Raw genomic sequence first — 13,721 nt, forward strand, 5'->3', positions numbered from 1 at the left:
GGGTCTTTCCTGCTTCAGGCAGGTGTTTAAAATTGCGCCAAAAGTCGTTGCCGATCAGTTCAGAATATTTCTCTGTTCATTTGCGAGACGGTTTGCAGTAGGTGGTCTTTGAGAGCCACAGATAGCCTTGTTATCTCCCTCCGCTAATCCGGCTTTCGTTAATCCGACGACTCGATAATCCGACGTCACGGTTACACTGTTAGGTTGGTAACGTTGATTTGTATAGATTTGGCAGTCGGATTATCGGTGCATCCCAATATTCACATTGAAAAATAAAATGAGAATAGAATGATGATCAATTTCCTCTATTGTTTATAAAGAAAGCAGCGAAATTAATGAAAATACCAAGCTCCCAGAAACTGGAACCCTTTCCTTATGTAAAAATCGTGTGTCATCATAGAAGCAGTTCCACCCCGGGATGAGGAAAGAACAGGAAGTAGATCGAGTACTACTTACCTTACCAATCAGGCTAAGGCCTTGTTGTCCTCTACTGTCCGAAGAAGTCGTCTCCGCTCTACTCGATCCATGGCCACACGATGGTCGATCCACCTTGCTCGCTGCGCGCTTCTTCTTCTTGTTCCTGTTGGGTAGCTTTCGAGAACCATTTTCTCTGGGTCGTCGTGCGACATTCTTACGACGTGCCCAGCCCACCGAAGTCGCCCAATTTTTGCACTGTGGACGATAGATGGTTCTTCCAGCAGCTGGTGCAATTCGTGGTTCATTCGCCTCCTCCACGTTCCGCCATCCATCTGCAACTCCACCGTAGATGGTATGCAACACCTTCCGTTCGAAAACACCAAAGTTGGTCCTCCACGAGCATGGCCGTAGAGGACCACCGGTATAATCAACGTCTTGTACACACTTAGATTTTTTCGCCGAGATGGGCACCACCGAGCAGCTCGGCATTTTATTTTGCTAGATCTCAGTGAAAACTTGCCGAGATTCAGCTAACAAACGGGAATTTTGCCGAGATCTCAGCTAACAAACATATTTTTTGCTGAATTTCGTGCGGCGGCGAATTTTATTCGACCGGAGCGTCCTCCGGATTCCAAAGTAGGCATGATTTCCTGCCATAATGCGTCTTTGAATTTCTCTACTGGTATCATTTTTGGCGGTCACCGGTGAGCGCAAATACACGAACTCGTCAACCACCTCGCTTTCGTCACCGTCAATCTGAACTCGGGGTGGGAGGCTAACATTGTCTTCCCTAGAACCTCTTCCTCTCATGTATTTCGTCTTCGATGCGTTGATAGGAAGACCAATCCGCCTAGATCCGCCTGAAATCATCCTGGATTCGCTGGCGAACAACATTAAAGAGTTTCGCTACGAACCAGAGGGAAGCGTCACGTTCGCTGCTTGGTACGCCAGGTACGACGACCTGTTTGAAAAAGATGCTGCTCGCCTAGACGATGAGGCCAAGGTCCGCTTGCTCATGCGGAAACTGGGTGCTGCGGAACACGAGCGATACGTAAGTTTCATCTTACCGAAGGTTCCGAAAAACTTTCCGTTCGGTGACACGGTAAAAAAACTGAAAACGCTTTTCGGTGCTGTCGAGTCCGTTGTATGCAAACGGTATCGCTGTTTGCAAATTGCAAAGTAACCTACCGAAGATTTAATTTCGTTTGCCTGTCGAATCAACAAGAGCTGTGTTGAGTTCGAATTGAGCAAGATGACCGAAGAGCAATTCAAATGTGTGATGTTTGTTTGCGGTCTGAAATCGGAGGGAGATAGCGAAATACGAACAAGATTGCTTTCGAAGATACACGGTAAGAAAAAAGTACCCAAAAGTAAGTTCTTTTCACTCATCTCGGCACTATAGTGCAGGAACCCAAAAGTAGGTAAAGCGGACCAAAGTAGTTTTTATTTACTTGTGGACAATTCGTATGGAATTTTCCACTAGCTTTCTACCCAATAGTAAGTTAGTTGTACCCAAAAGTAGTGATTATACTCAACGTTGAGTTCCCGCACTTTACTACCCCTGTTGGGTGGTTTTGCTCCTCCGTTTTTGACAACATTAGAAGGCGAAAAGGAGACAAACTAGTCAAAATTAGGTAAAAGTGAACTGACCGTTGGGTACTTTTTTCTAATCGTGTAGAGGAGCGGACGGACGTCACACTCGAACAGCTGTCAGCGGACTGTCAACGATTGTTGTGTCTGAAGCATGATACGGCAATGATCGAATTGCCAACGTCAGTAGCAGTGCAGTTCGTCAAACGTAAGCAATTCAACAAGTATCCAGCGAAGCCCAGCATCGGATCCGCTGGAACCGGAACGAAACAAGCCAGGAACGTACCAGCATCACCCTGCTGGAACTGTGGAGCAATGCACTTTAACCGGGACTGCACGTATAAGCAACACAAGAGCAACGATTGCGGTCTCGTCGGCCATCGTGAGGGGTATTGCTCGAGCGTTCGGAAAAAACCCCAAATCATCGGCTTTCAAGTCGAAAGGCCGACCGAAAGCTGTCTCAACGAAAACAGTAAGTCTTCTGGTAAATACCGTTAACAAAAAGCGTCGTTTCGTTCAAGCTCAAGTCAACGGAGTGGATGTACGTCTTCAGTTAGACACTGGATCTGACATCAGTGTTGTGTCGAAGCGGATCTGGGAGAAAGTTGGCAAGCCACCGATAATGCCATCTACGGAACGAGCCGCAACAGCGTCAGGAGATCCGCTAAAGCTACTTTTCAAGTTCGTCTGCACCGTATCAATCAACGGTGAGCAACGCCAAACACAATTCTACGTGGTGGAGAAGTCCCTTCAGCTGCTAGGGATCGACATGCTCGATGCTTTCGGATTGTGGTCTGTGCCTATCAATTCCTACTGCAACCGTGTCACCAGTTCTTCTACCACTGTGGACACCCTCAAGGCGGCATTTCCGGAAGTCTTCCGAAGTGAACTTGGATTGTGTACAAAAACAAAACTCAAGCTAGAGCTCAAGCAAGATGCAGTACCGGCGTTTCGCCCTAAACGTCCTGTGGCTTACGCCATGTACAGCGCGGTGGATGACGAGTTGGACAGATTGGAGCGCGCCAAGATCATTTCACCGGTTGATTTTTCCAATTGGGCGGCCCCGATTGTAGTCGTCCGCAAGACCAACGGCTCCATACGGATTTGTGGGGATTATTCTACCGGCCTCAATGATGCCCTGCAGCCGCATCGGTACCCTCTCCCGTTACCGGTAGACATTTTCGCCAAGTTAGCCAACTGCACCGTGTTCAGCCAGGTAGACCTTTCTGACGCCTTCCTCCAGGTGGAAGTCGACGAATGTAGTCGGGATCTTCTTGCCATCAACACCCACCGAGGATTGTACCGCTATAACCGTCTACCACCAGGAGTCAAGACAGCACCAGGAGCATTCCAGCAGCTGATAGACACCATGTCAGCTGGTCTCCCGTGCACTTCTGGTTACCTTGATGACGTGGTTGTTGGCGAAAAAGACACTGAGGAGCATTGGACCAATCTTCGTGCAGTGTTGGAGCGGATTCAAGAATTTGGTTTCACCATCCGGTCAGAGAAGTGTACGTTCGCTCAGCCACAAATCAAATATTTGGGCTACCTGCTCGACCGCAACGGGCTACGACCAGATCCAGTGAAGATTCAAGCTATCACCGACATGGCTCCTCCCACTGATGTCTCCGGCGTACGCTCTTTCCTCGGGGCGGTTAATTATTACGGTAAATTCGTCCATAGAATGAGAACTCTTCGTTTCCCGTTGGACGAGCTACTCAAGGCTGGCACCGAATTCCGTTGGACAACACAATGCCAACAGGCGTTCATGAGGTTCAAGGAGATTCTTGCTTCAGATTTGCTCCTCACCCATTACAACCCGAATCTCGACATCGTCGTATCGGCAGACGCTTCTTCTGTCGGTGTTGGTGCCACTATCAGCCATAAATTCCCGGATGGTACCATGAAGGTCGTTCAGCATGCGTCGCGAGCACTCACACCGGCCGAGCGGAACTATAGCCAACCCGATCGCGAAAGCCTAGCCATCATATTCGCGGTAACGAAATTTCACAGAATGTTGTTTGGTCGGTGCTTCCATCTGCAAACGGATCACGCACCTCTTTTGAGGATTTTTGGCTCGAAGAAAGGCATTCCGGTCTACACGTCGAACCGATTGCAGCGCTGGGCGCTAACGCTGCTACTGTACGACTTCACCATCGAGCACGTTCCAACAGCGAAGTTCGGTAACGCGGATGTGCTTTCTCGACTCATCAGTCAGCACGTGAGACCGGATGAGGATTACGTTATCGCCTCGGTTGCTCTTGAGGACGATATCAGGATCGTACAAAAAGTCACTCAGTCCGATCCTGTCACAAAAAAAGGTATACCGTTTCCTAAACGATGACTGGCCAGCATCTAAGCAGATTTTCGACCCAGAGTTGAAGCGTTTTTGCGACCGTCAGGAGTCACTCACCACTGTCCAAGGCTGTATCCTCTTCGGCGAACGTCTGGTCATTCCTTCGTCGTACCGCAAGCGCTGCCTCGACCAGCTTCACCGAGGTCATCCGGGTATTTAACGAATGAAAGCCATTGCCAGATCGTACGTCTACTGGCCATTCTTGGACAGCGAAATTGCCGACTACGTCAAGTCATGCCGACATTGCGCCACCGCTGCGAAATCTCCACCAAAGTGTGCCCCGGTACCGTGGCCAAGATCCAGCAAGCCATGGGAGCGCGTCCACATAGATTATGCTGGACCCATTAACGGAGAATACTACCTCGTCGTCGTGGACTCGTACTCGAAATGGCCAGAAATTATCCAAACTCGTAGTACGACTAGTGCAGCAACAATTGGCATCCTGAAGGACGTATTCGCACGATTTAGTGTGCCAGCTACGTTGGTCAGCGACAATGGGCCACAATTCACCAGTGCAGAATTCCAAGGGTTCTGTGTGGAGAACGGCATCGACCACCTTACTATTGCACCGTTCCATCCGCAATCCAACGGGCAAGCTGAAAGGTTTGTCGATACTTTTAAACGGTCTGTCAAGAAAATTCAGGAGGGAAGAGGAACAATACACGCAGCACTCAACACTTTCCTGATCACCTACAGAAGCACTCCTAACCATTCAGCACCGGATGGCAAATCGCCAGCAGAAATCATGTTCGGTCGTCCAATCAGAACGTGTTTGGAGTTGCTTCGTCCGCCGCCTGACCACTCAACGTTTCACAACCAACCGACGGAGACAAGAACAGAACGAAGTTACCAACGTGACGACCTGGTCTTTGCGAAAGTCTACGTTAATAACAACTGGCACTGGGCACCTGGAGTTGTATTGGAGAAAATCGGTACAGTTATGTATAATGTTTGGGCCAACAATCGGAAGCTCGTGCGGTCACATATCAACCAGCTCAAGGACCGTGTTACAGCTGATCGACATGCCAAAGCTGTCACACAAGATACCAAGAAGCTTCCCATCAACATCCTGCTTGATGCGTGGGATCTGCCCAAGTCTCACTCGCAGATTTTGTCACCAGTAGCATTGCCGATCGGACCTCTAGGCAATCCACCACCCTTGCCGTCCTCGACACCCAACAGCTTGATGCACGTCCCGGTATTGTCACCGGTGCTTCCGTCGTCCTTATCAGCGTCCTCGTTGAGCTTCCCACAAGTCTCGGCGTCTACAGCAGGCTCAGTCACTTCGGACTTCCAGTCTGCCATCGAGCTAGAACCAGTAGTCCAGGCACCTCGCCACTCTTCGCGCGTTCGAAGAGCGCCTCAGCGATTCCAGCCGTACCTCCTGTATTAGAGAGGAGATGTTGGGACTTTGGCCAACTCTATTTTTTTTATCACTTTTCGGCTGGGCTCACAGATGACAGTCAAGCTGCCATCAACGTCGATGCCATGACATCACCAACAAGAAACGTCATTGAAAAAACAGAGAGTAAGAGAAGAAGAGAAGAACACTAAGAACCGCGAACACGCGTAATTTGTAACCGTCTTATTTTATCGTAAAATACAGTTTTAATTTGATTAACTTTACGTGTCGCGTTTTAATACTGCTATTCCGAAACAAACACCTCGGACACACGCGACCGTAAAATCTTCAATATATTCAACGTCTCTGACTCAACTAGGAACATTATTAATTTAGTGCTTCCATTTGTGAAAACTCTTTTGAAGCAACTAGCTTCTAGGTGGTCCTTCCTTGCATCGATCATATCCTTTGATGGATAATTTTCCGAATGAGGTCGGGGATATGATCTCTGTTCTTCAGTGTAACTGTAGAAGTCTTATACCGAAACTTGACACATTCAACTTTTTAGTTCACAACTCACTTTGTGATGCATTTGCTCTTTGTGAAACATGACTTTCTTCAGACACCGATCTCCCTTTCCACGATTTTAACATTATTCGTCTTGATCGAGCAGATTCGTATGGAGGGGTGCTTCTCGGGATTAATAAGCTCCATTCCTTTTATAGAATCGATCTGCCTTCCGTGACAGGCATTGAAGTTGTCGCATGTCAGGTAAATATTCGAGGTACAAGCCTCAGTATATCTTCCTCCAAGAACTGCGATTTCTCGCCAAGGTCTCTCGGATATCTGCTCAGTTTTATCTGAGCCTCGGTTGATCTTAGGAGATTTTAACTCCCGCGGTACAGGCTGGGGGGAACTGTACGATGACAACCGCTCAACCCTGATATACGACCTTTGCGATAACTTCAATATGACACTTCTAAACACTGGGGAAGTAACACGAGTGGCCAAACCTCCAGCAAGAAAAAGTAGATTAGACCTCTCCCTCAGTTCGAGTTCACTATCGTTGGATTGCTCGTGAAAAGTAATTCAAGATTCCTATTAGGGTAGTGACCACTTGCCAATCAAAATTTCTATTACCAATGGTTCATCTTCCACTCGCTCGGTTGACATCGCATACGACCTCACGAAAAACATCGACTGCGGCCACGGTTCTCGGTGGTATTGAATCGGTTGAGATACTCCCTCCGCTGGACGAGTACTCCTTTTTATCGCGACTTATCGTTGACTGCGCTCTTCAAGCACAGACGAAACGCGTTCCGGGTGGTTCCGTTCGCAAACGACCTCTCACTCCGTGGATTGCACCGACGCAAACAGCGAGAAGTCCGCCGCGTTTAAACGCTTCCGCAAACATGGTAAGGTCGGGGACTTCGAGCGATACACCGACCTCGAGAAAACTTTTAAGAGCTTGATTAAAGCCAAAAAACGCGGTTACTGGCGTCGGTTCGTCGATGGTTTGTCACGAGAGACTACCATGAGAACGCTCTGGAATGTCGGCAGGAGAATGCGAAACGCATCGGTGATGAGATTAATGAAGACAAGGAGTACTCGGACAGTTGGATATTCAGCTTCGCACGGAAAGTTTGCCCGGATTCGGTGTCGGTTCAAACCAACGTTCGTGATCGTCCGTCGGGTAATAACGAAATAGATTCCCCGTTTTCGATGGTGGAATTATCACTTGCGCTCCTCTCATGTAACAACTCACCTCCAGAAATGGATAGAATCAAGTTCAACTTGCAGAAAAATCTCCCAGACGTCGCGAAGAGACGCTTGTTGAACTTATTCAATCAATTTCTGGAGCACAACATTGTTCCGGATGACTGGAGACAAGTAAGAGTTATCGCCATTCGAAAACCTGGTAAACCCGCGTCGGATTATAACTCGTACCGTCCCATCGCGATGCTGTCCTGTATACGGAAATTGTTGGAGAAAATGATTCTTTTTCGTCTAGACAAATGGGTCGAGTCGAATGGTTTACTTTCAGATACGCAATTTGGATTTCGGAGAGGCAAAGGAACGAGCGACTGTCTTGCGTTGCTTTCAACTGAAATTCAACTGGCCTATGCGCAAAAACAGCAAATGGGTTCAGTTTTCTTGGATATTAAGGGGGCTTTTGATTCTGTTTGTATCGATGTCCTTTCGGATAAACTCCACGATAGTGGGCTTTCACCAATTATGAACAACTATTTGAGCAACTTGTTGTCTGAGAAATGTATGAGCTTTTCTCATGGAAACTCGACAACTTCACGAATTAGTTACATGGGTCTCCCCCAGGACTCATGTTTAAGCCCCCTATTTTTTATGTAAAATACAGATGGTTGTCTTGATGAAAATTGCTCGCTAAGGCAGCTTGCAGATGACGGGGTTGTGTCCGTTATAGGGCCAAGTGCACCGGACCTGCAAGGACCATTGCAAGATACCTTAGACAATTTGTCTACTTGGGTTATGAAGCTGGGTATCGAATTCTCTCCGGAGAAAACTGAGTTGGTTGTTTTTTCTAGGAAGTATCATCCTGCACAGTTACAGCTTCAACTAAAGGGTAGAACAATCACTCAAAGTATATCTTTCAAGTATTTAGGTGTCTGGTTCGATTCCAAATGCACATGGGGAAAACATATTGCGTATCTGAAACAAAAATGCCAGCAAAGGATTAATTTTCTTCGTACAATTACCGGAACTTGGTGGGGAGCACACCCGGAAGATCTGATCAGCTTGTACCGAACGAGGTACCGAACAACCATCCTTTCGGTTTTACAGTACGGCAGCTTCTGCTTCCAATCCGCAGCAAAAACAGACATCCTGAAGCTGCAACGGATTCAATACCGTTGCCTTCGTATTGCGCTGGACTGTATGCACTCGACTCATACGATGAGCCTCGGAGTACTCGCGGGTGTTCTCCCACTGACAGATCGTTTCGCTGAGCTGTCTTTCCGGTTTCTCATCCGTTGTGAAGTAATGAATCCTTTGGTAATAGAACACTTTGAGAAGCTGCTCGACCGAAATCCTCAAACAAGATTCATGAGTCTCTTTTACGAGTACATAACCACCCCTATACGCTGGAGATTGGCCCTTCTTCATTCAATTCCTCTCGTGTTTGCCTCCAAGACTTTTATAGTTCCTCTGTAAATTTTGATCAGACCATGATGCAAGAAATCCATGGAATACCAGATCACCATCGGTCGATGGTTGTTCCCTCAATTTTTGCAATCAAGTACCATGTAAGTAACGATAAAAGATTTTTCACAGATGGGTCAACCATAAATGCTTCCACTGGATTTGGTGTATTTAATCAATTTCATAGCGCCTCCTATAAACTGCAGAAACCATGCTCCGTATACGTTGCGGAACTCGCAGCCATATTTTACGCAGTAGAGCGAATTGCCTCACTACCTTCTGACCATTATTTCATTTTTACGGATAGTCTTAGCTCATTGGAGGCTATTTGTTCAATGAGGCCGATGAAGCACTCCTCGTATTTCCTGCCTGAAATACGATCTAAACCCGCTTTATCTAACTGCTCCTATAATATCACCTTAGCTAGGGTCCCGTCTCATTGCTCAATTCCGGGTAATGAGAAAGCGGACTCGTTGGCTAAGGTGGGCGCTATGAAAGGCGATATTTTTGAGCGACAAATCGCCTTCAACGAATTTCTCCCCATTGCTCGTCAGCAAGTCGGGTAGAGAACTACTTCGGCCTAATCGCCCATTTTGGGCCTATCGAACAGAAAACTTCAAATAAATCCATGATTTTAGAGTTAACAAGTCAATTATGCGTTTGGTATGATACTTTAGTTAATAAGCTACGGAACGAAGTCAATGAGAACGCATGACATGAAGGTTTGCACCCATTATTCCCAAAACCAAAAGAAGCGCTCCGACCGAATCAATTTTTATCTTCATCCGATAGGCCGAAGTGAATTCATTGGCGTTTCAAAGGCGTTTCAATGAGTTAGGCCGAGTTTGGAATCCGTAGGCCGAGTTTGGCGTCAAGAAGCAGTGTTAGACTTTTGAAAATATCTCAACGATTACTTTCTCTTTATCAAATTTTACGGTACATACGGAAAGGTAAATAAATTTGGAAGCCATCAGTAATTAAAACATTCCGTTTGGTGCTAAACTGCGCTAGATTAATAAAGATTAAGTGCGGGTTGTGCTTAATAGGCCGGAAATGGGGTATTTAACCCTCCTTATCAGTTGGCAACAAAAATGGAATGATGGTGAATTGCGAAGATGGTTACATTCTATTCTCCCACAGGTGTCGAACAAGCCGCGACTTTATACGCGTTATATCAAGGCTTATGTCCAATCACTGCTCGTTAGACTTGCACTTCTATCGAATTTGGCTCTCAGGCAGCAATTTATGTGCGTGTGGCAGTGGTTATCACGATATCGAGCATGTTGTTTGGTCATGTACCGTACACCGTGTTGCCAGATCTGAGTTATCCACATCCCTCAGGGCCCGAGGAAAACAACCCGCTATACCCGTTAGAGATGTCTTGGCGAGCCGAGACCTCGACTATTTGAATTTAATTTATGTGTTTTTAAAACGGATAGATTTGAGGATTTAGTAGTTAGTGTCATCTTGTGTTCTCCCAAATTGTTAACTGCCCATCGGTGTACCCCCAAGTTTGTCTTTTTCATCAGAGTGTCGCCTAATTCGAGATCAAGAGCACATTGCTCTCCAAACCTTGTGTTCACAATCCCTACCCTGCCATCCATTTGTTACAATTTATTACCCCTAACCTCGAGATAGTCGCGAGTAATCGGCCCCCGCTCTACTAACGTTAGTTTTAAGTAATTTTGTAATCTAATCGATGAATATCGGCTCCGCAAAGCTACAGCAAATGAGCCTGGAAAAATAAACACATTATATTAAAAAAAAGAACCCAAGGCCGCGCCCGAACACAGGTCATCTCAAGAATTTCATTAGAATCATCTCAAAATTTCCTAAGAGTTCGTCTTAGAACTCTTTCTGGTATTCCCTTACAATTTGCTCCATAATACTCTAGAAATACTCCTTTATTCTGCACCGCAAGTGAGGTAAGGTTACAAAAAGCACCACGATTGAGGAAACCCTCCATTTGATTTGCTCGGAGAGTCACCTCACTCGCGGCGCAGAATAAGGGCGATTATCTCCAGAAGGCGCTTTGATTCACTCGCTGTATTACCGAGGAATTCCTTAAGAATTCTACTGAAATAATCTCTTCTCTTCTCAAAATTAGCTAAGTTAGTTAGTTAGATTTCTTTACTAAAGAGGCTTCCAGCCTTTGGTGTATTCACTAAGTAGGTATCTCCTGAAATTCCCATGGAATGATCATCGGAATTTCCTCTCACTTCCACTCAGAATTCTCTAAGAGCAGTGCCGTAAATTCCTTGAAATGCTCTTCAGAATGTTTTAGGAACTCTTCTATGATTTCACTTAAAATGATTACAGGAATAGCCTTGAATCTCTTCTAAGTATTACTTCGAAATTCACCTTAAAAACTTTGTTGGTAATTTCCTTGAAACTGTCCTTAAAATTCCTTTGCAATACTAATTAGAATCATCGTCAAAATTTGCAGTGAATTATTTCCAAAATTCTCATTGAACTCTCCTTCTTCTCGTGGAATTCTACTCACAAGTACTCCTTACAACTCCCTTAGTCAGAACTCCCTTCGGAATCCCCCTCAGAATGCTGTTGGGAATTTTCATTGAATCCTACTCAGAAATTCCTTGAGATTATACTCAGATCTACCTTGGAATTCTCCTTACTTACGTTTCAGATTTCACTTCAAGTTTTCCTAACAATTCTTCCCTTGGAATTTTCCTCTGAATTTCATTGAGGAGGTCATAGAGGTCCTTGGAAATTATCATCAAATTCAATCATGAAAGTCCATAAGCTGAGACATTTTTGCGAGGCCCTAATTATTTTTTTTTAATTTGGGTTCTAGGAAAACATTAAAATATGTCCAATTTATTTTTGATCCAGGTTCTTGATAATTTCTCCAAGTCTGAACAAATTATTCATGATTCAGAACCCTAATGAACAATTCAAGTTTCAGAATTTATGTTGTTACTTAAGATAAATTCACTGCAGAAGTTTACGTTGGTTGTATTTTAAAATGTTTTGGAATTCTTGAGAAGTTAGGAACCGTGCGGTATATATTCTATTCTAATTTTTAAGAATTCAACCTGAACAATGCATTAGGTTCTAAGCAACATTGACAGATTCCCTTCGTCGACTTTCTCTTTGGATCCTCACGGCCCTTTGAAGACATTCCCAGCTAGCACACCGATCGATGATAGAAGCTATTATCCAGCTTCTAATACAACAAACGGTTCTGTATCCAAGTTATTAACGAAAGAGAAAACCGATGAAGAGGATCGATCAATGTTACATAGGACCTAATGCATTATTCAGCTTGAATTGCTTGATACGAGTTTAAAAAATTCCCTGAGGATTCGCGATTTTCTATGGCAGTAGACATTCGAACACTTCGCTATATTTTAATAATATGTCACTGATTTCAGGTGTTCGCAGTTACCAATATTTGACTTTACTAACGTTCAAATTTCGGTGAATATTAGGCTGCTTTAGTGAATAACTTCCAAGTTCAAGTTGACGTTGCTGCAGTCCACTGGTCATCATCTTATTCACAACATACACGACGAATCCACCAAGCCAGCCACTGTACACTTCGGATCAGGGATGTTCTCAGTACCATCAAGTAAGAACGAACCCAGCTTCACCGTTTCTGTGTGAACCGTTTATTGGATATTTACCATTTTAAATTTCTTCCCATAAACATGACACTCATGTTCGGATAGTGTTCGTCCCCCTTATTTTTCTGCTTGGCGGAGTCCACTTCGCTCCAACGGAACTTACTTAAAAACAAAAATAGAATGCAGCAAGCTACCCAGTCCTCCTTAGGCAACCAGGGCCGAGGCGGTGCTCGATTCGTACTTCCAGTTTGGTGGCAGAACAGCCTTGATCTTGTAGTAACGAGCCAATCGGTGGATGCGGGACTCGATCAGAATCAGACGGAACTTGCTGTCGATGTCCTTGCGGTTGCGCTCCAGATGCTTGCGGATCGAGACGGCCTTCTTGATCAGGAAATACAGATCCTCCGGGATGTCGGGTTTCAGGCCAACGGCCTTCATGATCCGCAGGACCTACAAGCACAAACGGAAAGCATTATCATCAATATTGATTGCAGGAATCCAAAAACCAATGTAAACAATCATCTTCCAGACATCAACAAATCGACGGCAGCACCTCTGGCGGAAACGACCCGAACTAACGGCACACAAAAATGGACGGGAATCCTAACCTTTCTTTTTGCCGTCGATATAGTGTAGGATGTCCGGAAGTTCCTGTTTACATACAACTTTCACTAAATTTTTCACCATCGTTCCACCGGAAAACCACCCGCCGATAAACTCACCTTATTGCCATTGACGAAGCGGACCTGGGCAACACCGTGCGAATCACGCAGAATGATACCGATCTGGGAAGGCGTCATGCCCTTCTTGCCGAGCTTCTTGATCTGCTCCTTGACGTCATCGGCGTTCAGTTTCAGCCACGATGGCACGGAACGGCGGTACGGAAGCGCCGACTGGGAAATACCCTTTCCGGGAGCGTGCATACGACCCATTTTGGATGGTTTGGTTCTGTTTCACGGAAACAAACGACGGAACACCGAGAAAACGCGTGTTAGCTCAACGAGGTTGCACGGGAAAAAGAGTGAGCTGAGTGCGTGTGACAGCTGTCAGTTTGACGGATTTTGAGAGAGGAATAAAGATGGCCGCCGCCGCTGGTTGACAGTCGGAGTTCCGAGCAGGGGTGCGATTGTCGGAGTTGCTTATGGTTTTAAGGGTCGGTTAGATATTACGCAACATAGTTGGCTAAATGCTTAATCAAGCTGAACAATGCATTAGGTCCTACGCTCACATCAAATCACATAACCAGTGGAAAATA

The 13,721-nt window shown here is 45.7% G+C and overlaps 3 protein-coding genes across 3 annotated transcripts; 2 read left to right on the forward strand and 1 right to left on the reverse strand.

The window, feature by feature from the left end:
* Nucleotides 1-1,225: 1,225 nt before the first annotated feature.
* On the forward strand, nt 1,226-4,351 carry LOC135700036 (uncharacterized protein K02A2.6-like). The gene is made up of 4 exons (XM_065220426.1): nt 1,226-1,468; nt 1,643-1,766; nt 2,096-2,479; nt 2,529-4,351. The coding sequence occupies exons 1-4, from the start codon at nt 1,226-1,228 to the stop codon at nt 4,349-4,351; spliced, it is 2,574 nt and encodes an 857-aa protein (XP_065076498.1).
* A 175-nt stretch (nt 4,352-4,526) lies between these two features.
* On the forward strand, nt 4,527-5,161 carry LOC135700037 (uncharacterized protein K02A2.6-like). The gene is made up of 2 exons (XM_065220427.1): nt 4,527-4,966; nt 5,080-5,161. The coding sequence occupies exons 1-2, from the start codon at nt 4,527-4,529 to the stop codon at nt 5,159-5,161; spliced, it is 522 nt and encodes a 173-aa protein (XP_065076499.1).
* A 7,327-nt stretch (nt 5,162-12,488) lies between these two features.
* On the reverse strand, nt 12,489-13,503 carry RpS13 (ribosomal protein S13). The gene is made up of 2 exons (XM_065220378.1): nt 13,189-13,503; nt 12,489-12,916 (listed from the first exon to the last, which is right to left on the reverse strand). The coding sequence occupies exons 1-2, from the start codon at nt 13,396-13,398 to the stop codon at nt 12,671-12,673; spliced, it is 456 nt and encodes a 151-aa protein (XP_065076450.1). The 5' UTR covers nt 13,399-13,503; the 3' UTR covers nt 12,489-12,670.
* Nucleotides 13,504-13,721: the final 218 nt, after the last annotated feature.

Source organism: Ochlerotatus camptorhynchus, unplaced genomic scaffold, assembly GCF_037179485.1.
Source record: "Ochlerotatus camptorhynchus isolate MF236.1 unplaced genomic scaffold, CSIRO-AGI_Acam_v1.1 ptg000125l, whole genome shotgun sequence".
NCBI lineage: Eukaryota > Metazoa > Arthropoda > Insecta > Diptera > Culicidae > Ochlerotatus > Ochlerotatus camptorhynchus.

Bases quoted from the DNA above. Each gene is read 5' to 3' on its own strand.
- LOC135700036 (XM_065220426.1), top strand. From the start codon at position 1,226: ATGTATTTCGTCTTCGATGCGTTGATAGGAAGACCAATCCGCCTAGAT. The intron at 1,469-1,642 runs GTAAGTTTCATC...CGAATCAACAAG, and splicing joins CTGCGGAACACGAGCGATAC to AGCTGTGTTGAGTTCGAATT. The intron at 2,480-2,528 runs GTAAGTCTTCTG...GTTTCGTTCAAG, and splicing joins AAGCTGTCTCAACGAAAACA to CTCAAGTCAACGGAGTGGAT.
- RpS13 (XM_065220378.1), bottom strand. From the start codon at position 13,398: ATGGGTCGTATGCACGCTCCCGGAAAGGGTATTTCCCAGTCGGCGCTT. The intron at 12,917-13,188 runs GTGAGTTTATCG...TTGTGCTTGTAG, and splicing joins GCTTCGTCAATGGCAATAAG to GTCCTGCGGATCATGAAGGC.
- LOC135700037 (XM_065220427.1), top strand. From the start codon at position 4,527: ATGAAAGCCATTGCCAGATCGTACGTCTACTGGCCATTCTTGGACAGC. The intron at 4,967-5,079 runs GTTTGTCGATAC...CTAACCATTCAG, and splicing joins TCCAACGGGCAAGCTGAAAG to CACCGGATGGCAAATCGCCA.